Source organism: Pezoporus occidentalis, unplaced genomic scaffold (assembly GCF_034315485.1).
Source record: "Pezoporus occidentalis ecotype Australia unplaced genomic scaffold, CSIRO_AGI_Poc_V1 ctg191, whole genome shotgun sequence".
Classification (NCBI taxonomy): Eukaryota; Metazoa; Chordata; class Aves; order Psittaciformes; family Psittacidae; genus Pezoporus; species Pezoporus occidentalis.
The window spans coordinates 1,166,308-1,182,625 of record NW_026913760.1 but is presented as its reverse complement, the minus strand read 5'-3'; the positions used below and the strand labels follow the sequence as shown (position 1 = coordinate 1,182,625).

General features: G+C 43.8%; 1 protein-coding gene across 3 annotated transcripts in view; it reads left to right on the top strand.

Moving 5' to 3' along the window:
• Window positions 1-16,318, top strand: part of EBF2 (EBF transcription factor 2) — a 115,714-nt gene that overhangs the window by 82,770 nt on the left and 16,626 nt on the right. For all 3 annotated transcript variants that reach the window (XM_062617022.1, XM_062617021.1, XM_062617020.1), the window contains exons 7-10: window positions 250-331; window positions 10,203-10,320; window positions 11,922-12,052; window positions 12,598-12,724. In XM_062617022.1, the coding sequence (XP_062473006.1) occupies window positions 250-331; window positions 10,203-10,320; window positions 11,922-12,052; window positions 12,598-12,724 (458 nt within the window). The remainder of the gene's footprint in view (window positions 1-249; window positions 332-10,202; window positions 10,321-11,921; window positions 12,053-12,597; window positions 12,725-16,318) is intronic.

The following is a 16,318-nucleotide window of genomic DNA, read 5'->3' as shown; positions in this document are numbered from 1 at the left end:
GATCTGTTGAATTCCACGGGCTAGCAGCCCAGCTCAGGGTGGATTACACTCACATTGGTCGTACTTCACCTGATTTGTTTTAACTTCTCTTTGTCAGGGTTTGCTCATGTTTGGTTTAATTCTGTTTTGCTAAGTCCCTGGTCTGCAGATACCCCCCTGTAAATCACTGCCGTGTGTATTTTAAAACAAGATCCCACAGGAGGTGGTTGTGAGGGTTAACAGCAGTGACGTGGTTCTTTATCTTTCCAGGTTCTTCCTAAAATTTTTTCTCAAGTGCAATCAGAATTGCTTGAAAACAGCAGGAAACCCAAGAGACATGAGACGGTTCCAGGTAAGTCTTATGAGGCTTAGCATTAACCTGTCTGCTTGTTTTCTCTTCCCTCTCCTCTCCCCTCCATACATAAATATGATGACAGTATAGGATAAGCCATAGCAGATATTGTTAAAGTTTTTCTCCATTTGTTGTGTTTAAACCTTTTTTTTCCTCTTTTTTCCTCTTTTTCCACTCTCAATCCCCAAGGGGAAGTGATGTACTGCACCAACCAGCAGTGGATATTTGATTTGACACCCTCGGGCAAAGCACTCGCACATACAGCTGCCCACAGCAGGGATCATGTTTGTGATACTTAGATGCCTCAGAATTTTCCAAGTAGCTCTGTACGTGGTACACAAGCAGGCTCCTCATTTCCCTCCACTCCCTCTCTCTTTCCATCTTTTTTGCCTTTTAACACTCTCATGGCCTCCCTTTTAGCTTCTTTTTTAAAACAAGGAGCCAAAATAGCAATGGTCACTTTAAGATCTCACGCAGCAAAGCAACAAGGCCCATGGGAGGATGACCCAGCTGCTTTGCAGCAAAATCTGCCACTGGTTTCATCATAGCTGTCGCTGATGTATTGTGAACACCAGCTAATAAAAACACAGAAGGAGGCGAAGTGTGTCAGTGGTGAGGAGAAAGGCAGGCACAGTCTCCCATCTTTCATTCCCAGCCTTTTAAGCAGCTACTTACAATTAATGTTTTAACTGTAACTGACCGGAGTGCTCAGGGATGCACTGTTGTGTCTCCATGCAGTGGGAAAGGTGGCACGGCAGAGAACGTGGTAGGAAAGTGGTGCTGGAACTGGCTCTCCTGCAGTTGAGTGTGAGGCAGCTTGGTCTGGTGAAGGGACGTGGGGTTGCAGGTCAGGGTTGGGCTGCACCATTGATCCAGTGTTTATTTCTACCTCTCCATATGGGGATGCTCACCTTGGTAAAGCATTGTGGTCTTGATTCAGGAGAATGCTTGAGGGAGTGCAGGGATGCTTGGCCAGCCAGTCCCTCTGTAACCTACTGGTGATATCAGGACTATCCTTGTAAATACTCTTACTGCTTCTCCTCATTATTGTACCTTCTTTGTGCAGCATCCCTGGTACAAAGAGGATTTTAGCTTCTTGAGGGATGTGTGGTTTCCCTAGTGACCCACAAGACTTGCAGTGGGAAGGTGCCATCGTTAGGTGTGGCAGTTCATGTTTCATTGCTTGGGCACTTGCATCAGTTTCCTCAGTTATAAATGAAATTAAAACTCCACAGGAGCTGTTTAAAACTTTCCACCAAAACATGTTTTCATAGACAAGTGCTTTCAGTTGGTTTTACTTTTACTAGCAATGAAAAATTCACAGGAGGTATTAATAAAAAACCCAAATAAAGAGTTCAAGTTTTAGGAGCAACTGCAAATGGAAGCTTCTGAAAGCTCCAAAAATGGTTAAGAAATATAGGCAAAGAATAGAAAAGTTATTGATTATTTTGGTTGAGCAGAAATAAATACCTGAAACCACAGTGACTTGTCCATTCTGTGTTTTTAGAGGCAAGACACAAGAAGAAGGAGGTGCTTGTTGTTAGGGAATTTATCCTGATTTTATTGTTTTTTCGAGTGGCAATTTCCATAAAGAAAACCCCAGCAATTAGTTATCATCTGCCAAGAGTGCCCAAAAACCTGAGCACAAAGGAAAACTGGGTTTATAGCATGTAAACAGATCTTGTTAGCTCGGAGAGCAGCTCCAGGAGCTGATTGTGGAATGCGATGAAACATAAATACAGAGCCTCCTGCTTTGTTTTGTTAGGAGCTGGTAAAGAATCTGGCACAAGGGTATCCTGATTAGCACCCGGGGATTCCAGGCACTGCCCTATTACAAAGAATACTCCTTGTAAGAGCCGGAGTACAACTTCTGGATGCAGACACACCTGAACACTGCAGCAGTTCAGATCTGGTTTCAGTCTTGTGCTAGCTGCGGTGACTGAACCAAAACCTGAGATTTCAGTCAGGTGCTGAACTGCAGGAGGATTTTAGAACTAAGGTTTTTGGCTGAAATCTGTCTCTGCTATCAGCCTTATTCATTGTTTCACCTCTTTATCTCCCCACCCTGAACGGTGACGTTACAGAGCCTAAATACCTTCACATTGCCAGTGAAACACTGACCAGGGAAACTGAAGTGGGTCCATGGCCTGTGATAGAGAGCCTGCAGCCAGTCCACCTGGCTCTGTGTGGAACAGTATGGCTTTGCTTGTGATCTCTGTACCAAAAGCAGCGGTGTGCTGGAGTGGAACAAGAGCTGGGATAGACTCTTCAGCTGGGGTTTCTGCCTTGCAACTTGCCAAGCCAGGAAAACAGAGCCAAGTGAAACTCTGCTTGTGTTTTGCAGGGCTTGCTTAAACTCCTCCTGCACTTTCAGTCCATGCGAGTTCATCCCCTTTGAGCTTCATTATGAGCTTTAAGTTCAAACCTCCAAATTAATCAGGATCAGGCAAACCCACTAGGTTCAGCTTCCTTTTTCTCAAACCCAGAAATGTCGACACGACTTTTCTCAGCATTACAAAAATGAAATGAACCCTTTGAGACAAACACTGGAGGTTGCGAGTGCAGGGATCTTCCTTCGGGCTTGTTCCAAACGGGACACGTCGGTTGATGAGCTTTGTTCTGGCCTACAGAGGTCAGGACGGAGAAAAAAGGATACAAAACGTGCTTCAGCTGCTAAAATTTTACACATTGGGAGTAAAAAAGCTCAGTGTTCCAAGGGAAATTAGCTGTGATGAGCCAGAACGACAATCGGCAAAAGAGCTTGTTTTCTGCCTGCCTCCTTGTTTATAAGGATAGAAGCACGACTTCCCGGGATGTAATGGAAGTTAAGAGCACTCTTGAATGCTCCTCTCTCTCTGTCCTCTGGATCTTCTTTTTCTGGTGGATTTTTTAGGGTGGTTTGTGGGTTTGTTTCTTTGGGGTCAAAGCTTTTTTGCCTGCTGCTCGCTGAGTATGGTCCCCCTAAAGTCAGAAGTGGGGAGAAAAAGCCTGGATTACTTCGAGCATTAGTGATGTGCTTGCACACTGTGAGCATGTTCATTTTCATTTTAGCTGTTAAGGTTTACACCAGGCAAAGTAATTAATGTGCAGAATTGTTTCTTGGGGTTGAAAGGACAGTCAGTTGTTCGTCCTCCCAGCGCAGGAGCATGTGTGAGCACAGTAAAAGCAGGGTCAAAAGGCTCAGTGCTGTAGGATACTTTATGCATTTTCTGATTTAATTCACTACGTTTTATTCTTGAACTACATCTAAAACCCTTACTGTTTTTTCCCCATAAATTATTTGTACAGCTGTTGTTATTAGGGCCCTCCTTTTTGAAACATTTGCACACGTTTAACTTTCCTTACGCAAACAGACTTGCGCAGCAATGCTGTTGAGAATCTTTTCACTTGTACCTATGTTTTCCTGCAGAAATATGTTCATTTTCAACTTGTCAGATCTCCATGAGACATTAAGATACTCTTTTATGGTTAAAAAGCAGAAGAGAGAATCCTTATCTCAAGAGTTCTCATTTAAATTGCTACTGAAATCTGGAACTAAAAGGGTCCCATCAAAAGCCACTTTTGCTCTTCAGTGAAGATTGAATGAAAGCCCAAAACTCAGGCTTTGTTGTTGAGACACAAGTACAAATAAGATACATGGAATTAGTGCCGTACAATGCATCTTATTGAGCTCTTCCAGCGCGGAAGAATGGTTACTCATGTCTGGAAAAGTGTCAAGTTAGTGCTTCTGATTAGAGATGGGTGTGAAGTGACACAGTTTGGGCTTGCCTTGGCTAATCACCAGCGTTCCAGGGCAGTGGGCTCCAGTCTCTGACCCTGGCCTCAGCCTTGCTTCTAGATAGGTTATAAGGTTTAGATATTTTATAGCAGAGCTATGATGTATTAGACTAAATTAAATGTTAAATTTCACTTATATCCCATTCATTTAAAACAAGGAGGGTGAGGAGAAGGAGGGATGGAAAGGTTACATTAACACCGCATTGTAAAATTAATACAGCTCCAGAAGCCTAAAGAGGTGTTGTTTTAGTATAATTCTTCAGTTTGGAGAGCAACACCAGCTGCTTTGTGATCACATTCACCAGCTGAAAGTTGCTTTGATATTGAGTAGAGCTTCAAAGATGCAATGAAAATCTCTTTAAGTTTCATTTTTTCAAATGAAATACAGAGGTTTTCTACTGTTGAAAAAATGCTAAACCTCAGAAGTTAAAGGATGAGTGACCATTATTTGGTGGGATTTTTCCCCACAACTAACATGATTTTACTGTGAATTGCTCACTACTACAGTGGCTAAAGCAGGGAGAGGGAATCTTTCTAGAACTAATGGATGTGTTCATGGTTACTTGCTGGCTGCCCAGGTAAAAGTATGCAGATGGAGTAACAAATCCTTGTGAATTTAACTGAAGCAAATACTGATTATTTATCAATTAAAATACTTCTGACCAGAGATTATCAGTGGAAAACTGAAACAAAAAGCAGGTTAAAATCACCTGTTCATGCTGACTGAGTTCAGCTGAGCTGCAAAGCTGACTTTACACAGGTACTGGCATTGCTGTCACTGCTGTAGTCTCAGTGAGCGATTCTCTCAGGAACAGAATAAAACAAATATGATGCCCTCCGTTTAATGAGGACTTCTCCTGGAGAACTTGATTGAAGCCCAGTGGTGCTTAATGGTAACGACCGGTGTGTAATGGGGGACAATAATTCTGTGGAATTAAGATGAGGCACTTCAGCTAAAATGCTTCAGCTGAGACCTGGTGCTAACGCATTAGACTCCTGTTGGTTGGGAATTCTGCTTCATCCAGTAACGCGCTGATTAAACAGATCCTACAGAGAGAATGGTACAAGGCAACGGAACATCAATACTAACAATGGTCAGCTTTGAACCAACATGCTTTTTAGAAACACAAAGAGAAAGGTCAGCAGTTGCCCTCTGTTTTCAGCAGACATCATGATATGGAATGTTTCCTGGCAGGTATCCCCCTCTAGATGCTCTAGGGGAGAAAGAGAAAGGAAAAATAACAAGGTGTTTCCCTGGGGAGATTTCCTGCCTGACCTCAGAGTGGTTGGATCAGTTCATCATCAGGCACGTGAGCAAAGCTGGCTGTGCTTGAGAATTCACCCAGCTGGCTTCTGATACGAAGCACTGAAGGATCTGTGTCATTCAGGAAAAGGAAAACTGGGTAAGAGTGGTGGGGCAATACTGTGAGTTAGCCACGCAGGCTGGGAAGACAAAAAGGGAGAGCAAGAATGAAACACAACGGGCCTACTTCAAAATCCTTTTCATGCCGATGGTGAAAGAATGTGCCAGAGACCCCCACGGTCTCTTGGGTATGGGTAGGAATTGCTGAACTGTTGTTAGAGAGGTGAATGCTACATGGACTAGTGTTATCAGAGACTAATTTCCCAGGTGTAGACTGCAAAACAAGTGCAACGAGTATCAGCACAGTCTAAGGCTATTAATGGGTGGCACATTTCCTCATCAGGTAGTGACTGACGCAAAAAAGGGTGATGTTATTTTAGGTTCTACATGAGTAAGGGAAGGACTGACTGCAAGTGCAGAAGAAAAAGCAGTCATGGAGCTTAATGTGCTTAGATCTGGAGACCAAATAGGCATCGTGACAGGGAGTTGCGGGAGTTATGTATTGTCTATTAAAAACAAACCATGGATGAGGTTGCTCTCCTATCCCTGTGCCCCTAAAGTCTTTGGAGCCTCTGTTCCTGAGATGAATCATAGACTTACAGATTAGTTTGGGTTGGAAGGGACCTTCAAAGGTCATCTAGCCCTGCAATGAGCAGGGACACCTTCAGCAAGATCAGGTTGCCCAGAACCACATCCAGCCTACATGAAGGCTATGTGCATAGGTTTTTCTCTTAGCCTGAGGTCTGCAGCAGGCTCAGGGTCTCAGGGAGGATATCCCAAAGAATTCAGTGGAAGTTTTGAGCAGAGAGAGGCTGTTGCCATTTTTCACATTGTTTATGCTATTCCTAATCTGGCTATGGAGCAAACACGTAATATTCCAGCCTCTACTCCTGTATTACTCCCTCAACCAAAACGCCTATTGACATCAATGGGAGCCCTGTCCAAGTGAAGACAGCAGGATGAGGCCTGACATCTTTCCTTCCATCCAGCTGGAAAATGCTAATAATGATAATTTTTTAGGTCCTCATAGTAGTTCTTCTTTCGAAAAGTTAAAATAACAGGGTGCTGTGACCAGAGAGTTACAAGGGAAAGTGCATCAGGAATGCAATATTGTTTCCAGATGTACAGTGTCATAAAGAATTTTTTCCACACTTGGAATGGTAACAGGAATTTTTTGAGAGAGATCATTTACACAGGGATGAGATACATTACATGTAAGTAAATGCCTGTATGCCTGGAATGTTTGTACCATATGTCTAAAAAGGTGTCTGTGAGTGATGCAGCTTTTATGTGCATGTGATGATGTGTATTTACTTGCATATACATGATTTGAAGAGGAACATACTTTAGAATATGGAAATACTGGGGCGATGGATTGATGGGGAAGGCAAAATTGCTGTACCCAGGTGAAGGTCTGTGAAGAAATACAACCCTGTGCAGGGAAGTGGGAGAGGGGCAGCACAGCTCAGAGAACCTGATTAATGTGCTTGAATGTCATTGTAGGTGAACCCTCATTGTGGTTTTTGAGCAGGAATTTCATTACAGAAATCCACTTGGGAAACAAAGATAATGTGGAGATAGAGCACACGCGTTCCTCCAGTGCTGCTGGGGAATCATTTTGTGTCTGTGGCTTCCCAGCTAACAAGAAGATTCCTGCAGATTTGCAGAGAGAATCTTAACAACTGCTGAAAGCACTGCTTAAAAGCCTGGAACTCCCTGACTGTTCCTAGAGATGGACCCTCCATTGGATGGATGGAGAAATAACACATTGCCCTGTTGATTCCCTGCTTGATTGGGTGTCCTCTGAAGCTCCAGTGGAGGTAGTGGGTTGATGCAGCTGCTGGGCAGCACAAAATCTTTGGTCCTTATGCTGCCTGTGTCACATTTGGCCTTCACCAACAATTACTGGAATCCATGGCCTCTCTGTCAGATTTTGATGTTCTCAGATCATTCCCTGAGGATTCTGGTTTGCATTAACTATTGATTTTAGGTAAAAGACCATCAAGTAAACAGGCTTAGAAGCCAAATTATCATAGCCAAGAAGTAGTGCCATCAGATCAGGATAAGAGAAAGCACCAAAAAGATTTGCCAGTAATTTGTCAGTGCTGTGGACAAATCTGAGACTTTCAGTCTCCGTGGAAGTTTTCACCTCACCTTTCATCCGCACTAAATACAGGTTCTTTTAAACAAAAGGCCTGGAATGTTTTATGGTGTTAGGAGAACAAGTGTTACTGGTAAATACATGTTCAGAAGGGTATTGGCAAAAATGCCTAGAAATGGTTAACAAGGTAATGGTAAGAAATGTTGACCTTGATTTGTTTAGCTAAGATGTAAAGATTTTTGAAGGTCAAAGGTGTTCTTGTGTAGTGTTTTGGAGTCTAACTGTGTCTGACCCTCTAACATTAAGCTGCTGTGGCCTGCAGTTTTGAAGAGTGAAGCAAACCAGGGGGAAAGAGAGAAGGGGGAGAGAACAGGAAATGGAGTGAGGTGTTTCAGGAAGTTGTCAGGAGTTGACTGATTGATTCCAGATGGAAAGGGTCACCCTTCATGACCCAGGAAATACTCACTGGGGGAAAGCAGTTGGCTTGTGAAAGGGAAGGGCCTGGGAGTTAGAGACCATAGTGGAATGCGCATTCCTCTTCCTTTTATCCATAAAACATTGTTTTTTAATCTTCAAGTATAAAACAATGGGATTGTCGTGTTCATCGGGCAGGAGGGAATGACTGGAGCAAAGTGAAGAAGTTCAGTTGTTTTTACATCCATAATCCCATGATGTCCTTACTCCGCATCATTGATGATGATGGCTAGCAGTGTTGTAGCAAAGACACCAAGGTCTCTGCTGAACTGGAGCAGTACCTTCGAGATTACTGCACACAAGGACCAAAACTTCTGCAAACGTTCAGGTCCAGGTCTGAACTTTGCATTTTGTCCTGTCCATGAGAACGCTGTCGTTATTTACCCCAGGGCCCAGCCTGTGGATTGCCAAGTGGCTTTGACCCTCCTGTGATGGAGAGGTGAATAAAAATGGAACTGCTCCTGCGGGGAGGTCTAAGAGTGCTTCGTCCACCCCTGTTGGCTCAGGGGATGGAGGATGCTCGGGACTTCCCTTCAGAGCAGAGCTGTTACTCATGCTGCAGGGATCTCTGTAACCCGTACCGCAGTGTGGCTCGTGTGTTGTGCACAACTTCTACACCCAAATGGTTTCTCAGGCAGGGAACGTGCATACTTGAAGTCTGCATCTCTTATGAAGATCTCATACCGAGAGCATGCGGGTGTGTGTTCACTGTGCTTGTGTATGCGAGCTGAGCTGTGTGTATATTATATAGTGTAACTGTATATACATGATATACTTTTTATTTACATTTGGTTACAATTTAAACACTTGTCGTAAATATTTCAGACACTGGAATAATTCAGGTCTATTCCCCTGTTGCCGCAGCGTGCTCTGGGCTGGCCAGGGAGGGATGAAAATTTATTTCCATTGTTTAAGGGAAAATAATGAAGTGCATCTGAGTGGGTTCAGCTATGTCATGCGGGAAATGTTCCCTTTGGATGCGAGTCTCACTCCACCCAAATGTGCAATGATGAAATCCGTTGGCACACAAAAGCAACGCATTTTGTGACAAGAATGCTTGAGAAGTACAGTATGACAAGAGCCTTTTGGAATGAATTAAATCTGTCTCGAGGAAGTAAGTGTTGTTTAAGCTAGCAGAACCCCGTAGAGGGCAAGGCTTCTCCTGCTATATTCTGAATGGAGTTTGATCAACAATTAGAGCTTGACATTCTCTTACCTAGACTATGACAGCTACATCTGTGAAAACTGATGAACACACCCAGGGTTGGATTCTCAATAGCTGTGAATTACTGTGGCTGCGTGGCAGCTGAATGGAGTTCAGCTGTTTTGCACTAGTGGTTGAAACCTGAAAGTTTCCCCGAGATGCTGCTTCTTGCAGTAGTTAAAACGCAGTTTGTTTGGGCTTTCCTAAAAGTTCATGGTTTAAAGGCACGTATATTTCTGGATTTATAAGACTCACACCTTTGGATGTTCTATTGTAAAGGGAAAACTAAGTGGGATTAATGAACATAAACTTCCTCTAAGAACTGATACCCAACTGGAGCCCAGCAACGTGGACGTCAAGGTTTAGAAACTACATCTTGATGCTAAGTCCTTGGGCTCAGGTGACTTTCAGGAGGCTCTAAGCACATGAATGTCAAAGCCCAGACGTGATCCGAGGTGCTGCTTTCACAGAGTAGGAGTTTCCATTTTGTTCAGTCAATGGAGACCTGTATTTTTAAAGCAGATGCAGGTCCGTTTGCATGTGAGCATAGTACAGCAGATGGCTCAGAATCTGCCTGTGTGTATCAGAGGGCAAACTGCTGTGGTGCTCTGCAGCCTGCCCCCCTGGTTGGTATAGTCAGCCCTCTTTGCCATCAGCTATGCTACAGTGCATCATAGGGAACTAAATTTAAGGCCATCTGCAGTAGATGGTTCATTATACAGTTAGGACTTTATGTGGCCCTTAGGACGCTGTATTAAATGGAATTAATGCCTAGAATGAAGACTGGAAATACTTTCTCCCCTTCTTGTTGGGCAATAAACCCTGCAGGACCTGGTGCCATTTTACAGACAGAACAGGGCTTTAACTCAGCTGAAAAATTCACGTTTCACAAGTGGCATTCCAAAGCACATTGTTTACCTGCCTGCCTTCTCCTCCCTTTCTAAACGTGTAGGTTGTGCTATCAACAACTGTGAATGTCGATGGGCACGTGCTGGCAGTGTCTGACAACATGTTTGTTCACAACAACTCCAAGCATGGCCGGAGAGCAAGGAGACTTGACCCTTCAGAAGGTAGGACGTTTGTATGAAGAGCAGGCCACAGATGGGAAAGCATGTTACCCATTCTTCCATTTCTATTTGTTTTGGGGAGGCTAAGGGGGAACTACAGAACCTCAGGGGGGTTAGAGAAGGAAGAGGCAGGAAAACGGTGTCTGCTGCATGCAAAATCTGATCCTCTTTACATCTCAGAGACTCCCCTCCCCCCAGTTTATTAATTAGTGTGTACTGCAGAGCTGAAAAACACAGAAACATGAAGTATTATCTGAATTTCAGGCTTCTCGTTCAGCTGGGATAGATTTGATTTCAGGCAAATTAGGCAACATGACATCTTAGTTAAACAGAACTGTTACAGCACAAGATGTGTATGAAAAAGTGTCACCGGTTCCCTTAAACAAACTATGTGCAAAGCATAACAATGCACAGAAGGAGACTGACACTAATTGATTTTAGTTTGTTTGGCCAAGCAAGGCTCATGGCCGGCTGCAGGATGGGTTTTGGACTACATTAAAGCAATTACAAATACTTGTATCTGTTAAGCTTCAAACCGGTTGGCCCCTCCTTTCCCCCTCCCCATACATTCATTCCCAGTGCATTCCACCTCTCTCACGCAGACACTAGCTAGAAACTGCTATCTGTGTCTCCTTTTCCCTCCCCTGCAGCTAGTGAAAGTGAGAAGAGCAAGTGATGTTAGTAGAAAAGACAAGAAAGGATATTATTTCATTATAATGTTTTGCTGCCCCACTTCTTAACTGTGCCCTGTATCAACCTAAAAGAAGAATTAATGAACTGGAAGAAAATGATTGAATCAGTAAAGAATTCAGAGTGGTGTTAATTCTCCCCCAGCGGGCAGTGAAATGGTAGAAGGAAAATCCCAGGATTCCTAGCCTAGGAAGCCATCCAGTTTTTCCTTGACTGATTGGATGTGATTGACTGGCTGTTCAAAGGAGTCTCATGTTTTTGGAGCACTGCCAAAGTTCCCCTCCACCTCTGACCCTGTCAACATTGGGAATGGAGTGATGGATTGACTTTGGTTATGGCCTGGAAACCATATTGGGTTCCTGATGGGATGCATAGTCCAGAGGCCTTGAACATATGGAAGAGAGAGGGGGGGAAAAATCTACTCTATAAAATCAAGAAATTGTCTCCTGAATTGGAGGAAACATTTGGTATTCCCATATCTTTTTTTACCCATTGATAAACTTCATAAATCTGATCTCTCTCTCCTTCCTGTGGGTTTTTGTGTGATCATATGCTAATGAATGGGGTGATTTTTAAACAGCCTCTGCACAATCAGTTAAGTGTTTCGCTTTTCCACCTACTGCAGTTGGCCTGTTAGGCTTTAATGACACAAAGTTAAGTGCCAGTAATGAACAGGTGAGTCATTAACACCACCAAGGCAGAAAACGTGGTTTCATTTATTTATGTATTTGTTTGTGTATTGATTTGTTGGGCTTCATGGAATGGTAAAGCAGTCTTTATGGGTGAATGGCTGGAGGGGACTTGTCCTAGGCCTTCCTGCAAGGGTTTACACCCCCTGTTGCAAACAGTCTCAAATCTGAGTGGGAAAACAGCCCTATAACTTGATACTCTGATGTCCTTTTGGTTCTGTTCAGCCACACCGTGCATCAAAGCAATCAGTCCCAGTGAAGGCTGGACTACCGGTGGAGCAATGGTCATCATCATCGGAGACAACTTCTTTGATGGGCTGCAAGTTGTGTTTGGGACCATGCTTGTATGGAGTGAGGTAGGTAGGGGTGCCTCCCTATTGCTCAACAGTGTTAATAGGAATTAATTAATTCCTGTTCTGATAATGATATAAAAATTATGGTGTGTAAGGTAGGATGTATAAGCCTGTGTGAAGGAAATTTATGGGATGTATTTCCTCTGTGGAACTCCTTGCTGTGTGATGCTATTGAGGCCAGCTGCTCAGTAATATCCAGGACAGAACTGAACAGTTCTAGGTGTCCGGAGACAGTAAAGGTAATGAAAGTAAAAAAGAAAGGGTTAGAGTTTGAGAAGGAGGAAGGATTCCCTCTGGATCCAGAAATAAGCCGGCAGTTAACCAGTCAGCATAAGCAGTGCACTTTTCCTGGTGACAGTTTATCCTAAAACGAGTCTTCCTGTGTTGAAGGTGAGAAACCTGACCAGATGTAACACTTTTGCCTGATCTGTGGTGTCTCCATTACAGCAATAAGCAGTGCATTTACTCATGGTTTGAGGGTGAAAAGCGAAAGCAAGGGATTAACACCAACGTGTTGTAATGGTGCCTCTCCTTTTGTTACTTCCCAGCTGATCACGCCCCATGCCATCCGAGTTCAGACGCCTCCACGTCACATCCCCGGAGTGGTTGAAGTGACATTATCATACAAATCCAAGCAGTTTTGCAAGGGTGCACCGGGCAGGTTTATTTACACAGGTAGGTGGCTGTGCTTTACACTGGAGGAGCTCGGGGCTCTTTCCTTCGGTAATCGGTATTGACAACTCTCTGCTTGCTTGCTTGATTTATTTAGCCCCTTGCTGGTTGAAGGCCACTCTGCTGGCTGTGACATTTGGACATGTAAGGAGATAGCTTCGTTGTCGTGCAGGGCTGCTGAGGCACTCTTACTACACATGTTGATATTTTTTCCAGATTAGAGCCATGCTGTTGCTATATGGGCCTGCCTGTAGGTATATTGAGTGTACAGGAACATGGGAGTATTGGTCTATGTACTGGATGATGTTTTATTTATAACAGGATTTATTTTACATTGCCCTCTTGCTTAGGGTAACCTTTAATTTTCGAGATGATCCCAAAGGGCGAGGAAAGCCTCTTGTATCAAGTGAAGCCAATGAGCTGAGTGGAAAATAAATCTGTTAGGGGTGGTTTTATTCTTAAATGGATGATCAACATCTCTAGTGCCCTGTATTCACCTCCGCTGGCAGAGGAACACTACCTATAGATCTGAAAAGAAGAAATCAGATGTGCCCAGATGACCATCTCATTGAACTGTCAATACCAGTAGTACCAGTCATGGCATACAGTGGTTTCTGGAGCCTATTAAACATGGCTGGAGAATAATGATGTGCTGAGCTCTAAAGGATGGATTTATATTTCAGTTGAATGACTTGCTCCCACCAAATCGTGGTCAGATTTCTCAAAATGGAAGGATTGGTTTGGGGTTTTTTTGAAGCCAAACAATCCTTTTTCTGTAATCTTTGTGTATTAGAATTGTCAAAATTGAAATCGTGATTTAACTCAATCGTGAAGATCCAAGATTTTTGTTATTAAAAACTTCACCACTTGTTGGGTGAATGGGATTTTTTCCAAAAGTGGAAAAATGTGAATGAAAATCTGATACTTCAGGACCTGAGAAAGAACCAGTGATTTGTGAGGATCCTGTTTCTGCCTTATGCTGCTTTCTGTCCCCTTTATTAGTAGACATTCTCTAGTCATTATTACAGATTGAAATGTAAAGTTCTGTGCCGTTTTCTGCTTCTGGAGGCCTTGCTCTCACAGTGTCTTCAGCACAAACAGTACTTTGTGCTCTTGGTACCTGTGCTGAAAGGGGTTAGGGCTGGAGTGATAGAGAGATGTGTAATAGGAATGTTCATTTCTCTGTGAAGAAAAGTCACCTTATTAATGTAAAGCTGTTGTAAGTGCAAGACTTACTTGTACCATGTAGGGGGGACTAAAGTCAGACTCCAGGGCAGTGCTTTAACGCCGAGTTAGAGTGTTTCCTCCAGAAAGGACATAAAGATGCATGTAGGTGCTGTCAGAAGGGAACAGAGTTAAATATACTACCCCTGCTTTACTGCATGGGGATCTAGATCTGTTGGCATCCTCTGAGGAGTGAGTGGGTGCTTCCTGCCACATGTTCCAAAACAGCAGTCACAGAAGATGCCCAGTGTGAGGGTGGAACAGGCAACTTCTCAGTCTGTCTGCTGAGGAGCCTGTGGTTCTCCTGCCATGGCAGGGGAAATGGTAAGCACAGCTGTTGGGTACAGCCTCACCTGTCAGCAGTTCCCCAGGTTGTTGCTGCTGATGGCAGTAGAACCAGCTCCTGAGCTATGAAGATAACACGGTGACTCTTCTTTTCCTTGCTGTGGCTGTGCGATCAGAAACCCGCTGGGAGCAAATGCGTTGGTTTTAACCCAGGCGAGCCATGCTCAGGCGGTCAGGGCCCTTCTGCCTGGGTGCCTTCCTCAGAGCTTCCACAACAGCTTTAGAACTTCCTAACCAGTTTCTGTCAGGTTTTATCAGACAGGAGCATCAAAGGTTCTCTTTTGTGAAAGTGGAGAATGGTAACAGAGCACTGAATTAATCCTCCACTGAAGAGCTCAACCACGTTATTAGACAGCAGAAAAGCTACTGGAAGACAGCGTCAGGAAACGAGGCTTTGGGTGATATGATTTAGCGTAAGGTGTCCCTGCCCATGGCAGGGGGGTTGGAACTAGATGATCTTAAGGTCCTTTCCAACCCAAACTATTCTATGATTCTGTGAAATGCCACTGCCCTCAGAATGCATGTGCTGGGTAGAGTGTAGCAGACAAATAGCACATAAATACCAGAAAGGAAGGTTTAACAGATTTATAACTATTGGTGATATGGGTTACCTGATTGGTAATAAGGGGAACTTAATAATTTAATAACAAAGTGTGGAATCCTGCAAACTAAGAGCACAGGAAGATGTAGGGCTTCTGTCACAACTAGGATCAGCAGCAGCAACCGGAGCCTTGGTGCTATCGGGATCATGTTGTATTAAGTCCTTCATAATTGTCAATGGCCAAGATACAGCCTCAGATGGAAAACACAAAGGGTCAAGTCAGGACCAGCTTCTGAGTAGCTGCATATGGATAGTTCCCAGGTATAACAGGAATAATTATTCATAGAAGGCCAAACCTCAGAGGGTCCCATTGCATCAGACATGGGCAATCAGTTACAGACACATGCTTCCATTGCCACAGGGCAGTGAGGCCTGTGGTCATACAGGAGAGCTGAAAGTTAGGGAGATAGTTCTCTTGGGTTCTGGTCATATCCTTTAATAAGCAGAACCGAAATGCTGCTCTAAAATACGGAAACAGAAAACCAATGATCTTAGTACTGTGTGCATCTGCCTACACCCTTCATATTTAATATACAGTCAGCTGTTAATGTTTCTGACTCCTCCTTTGTTAAAGAGTCGCAATAGCACAGGTTGTTGGAAGAAGAAAACACTAAACTGCTGAAAAGATGACTCTAAGAATGAGCTATAAATTCAAGGTGCACCTCAGTGGAGCTGTTCCAGGAGCTTGTACGTGTCCTGTGATGTGTGCTTCTACTCGGCTCCTTGCATGGGGTGCTGTGCTAGCACGGGGCTGTCAGCGTTCCCACTCCTGAGTACTATCATTAACCATAAGATTCCTCTCATCACCCAGATGTGATGTGTGGGCCTTTCTGTAAGGTTCCCAGATGGAAAACTTTGACAAGAGTGAAGCCAACAGGATTCTGTGGACATCTAAGCGTGTGCTAGGGAGCACAGCAAAAAGCTAGAGAGGTGCCTTGTTAGATGTTAATGGCAGTTGCTGAACCAACTGACGTGCTTTAAGTTCAGTCTGTACTTAAAGCGAGAGATAAAAGGTCTATTTTTAAATCACCCCAACTAAACATGTAGTCCCTGTGTGCACCTTCATCAGGTGAACGCAGAGGTTACACAAACACCCCCATGTTCTCAATTGCTTTGCTTTCATCAGCTCTTCCTAAAATAAGAAGGCATTTTTCTCTCTGCTGCTAATCCAGCAGTAGCCTCATATTCTGCCTTTAATACTACACAACCTCAGTGCTCTGCTGCTGTAAGTAGTTCCATTATGGTCCCCCTGACTTAATAACGCTTACATCAGCTTACGCCAGCTGAGGATATGTCTCATAGGCTTTCCTATCTTAAGTCTGATCGCAGCTCGGCATTTACTCTGTCACAGAGATGCTAACCTGGAAACGTGTATATCGGGGAGATTTTGAACATAATTTTCCTTGCTGAGCAGAAATCCTCCAGGG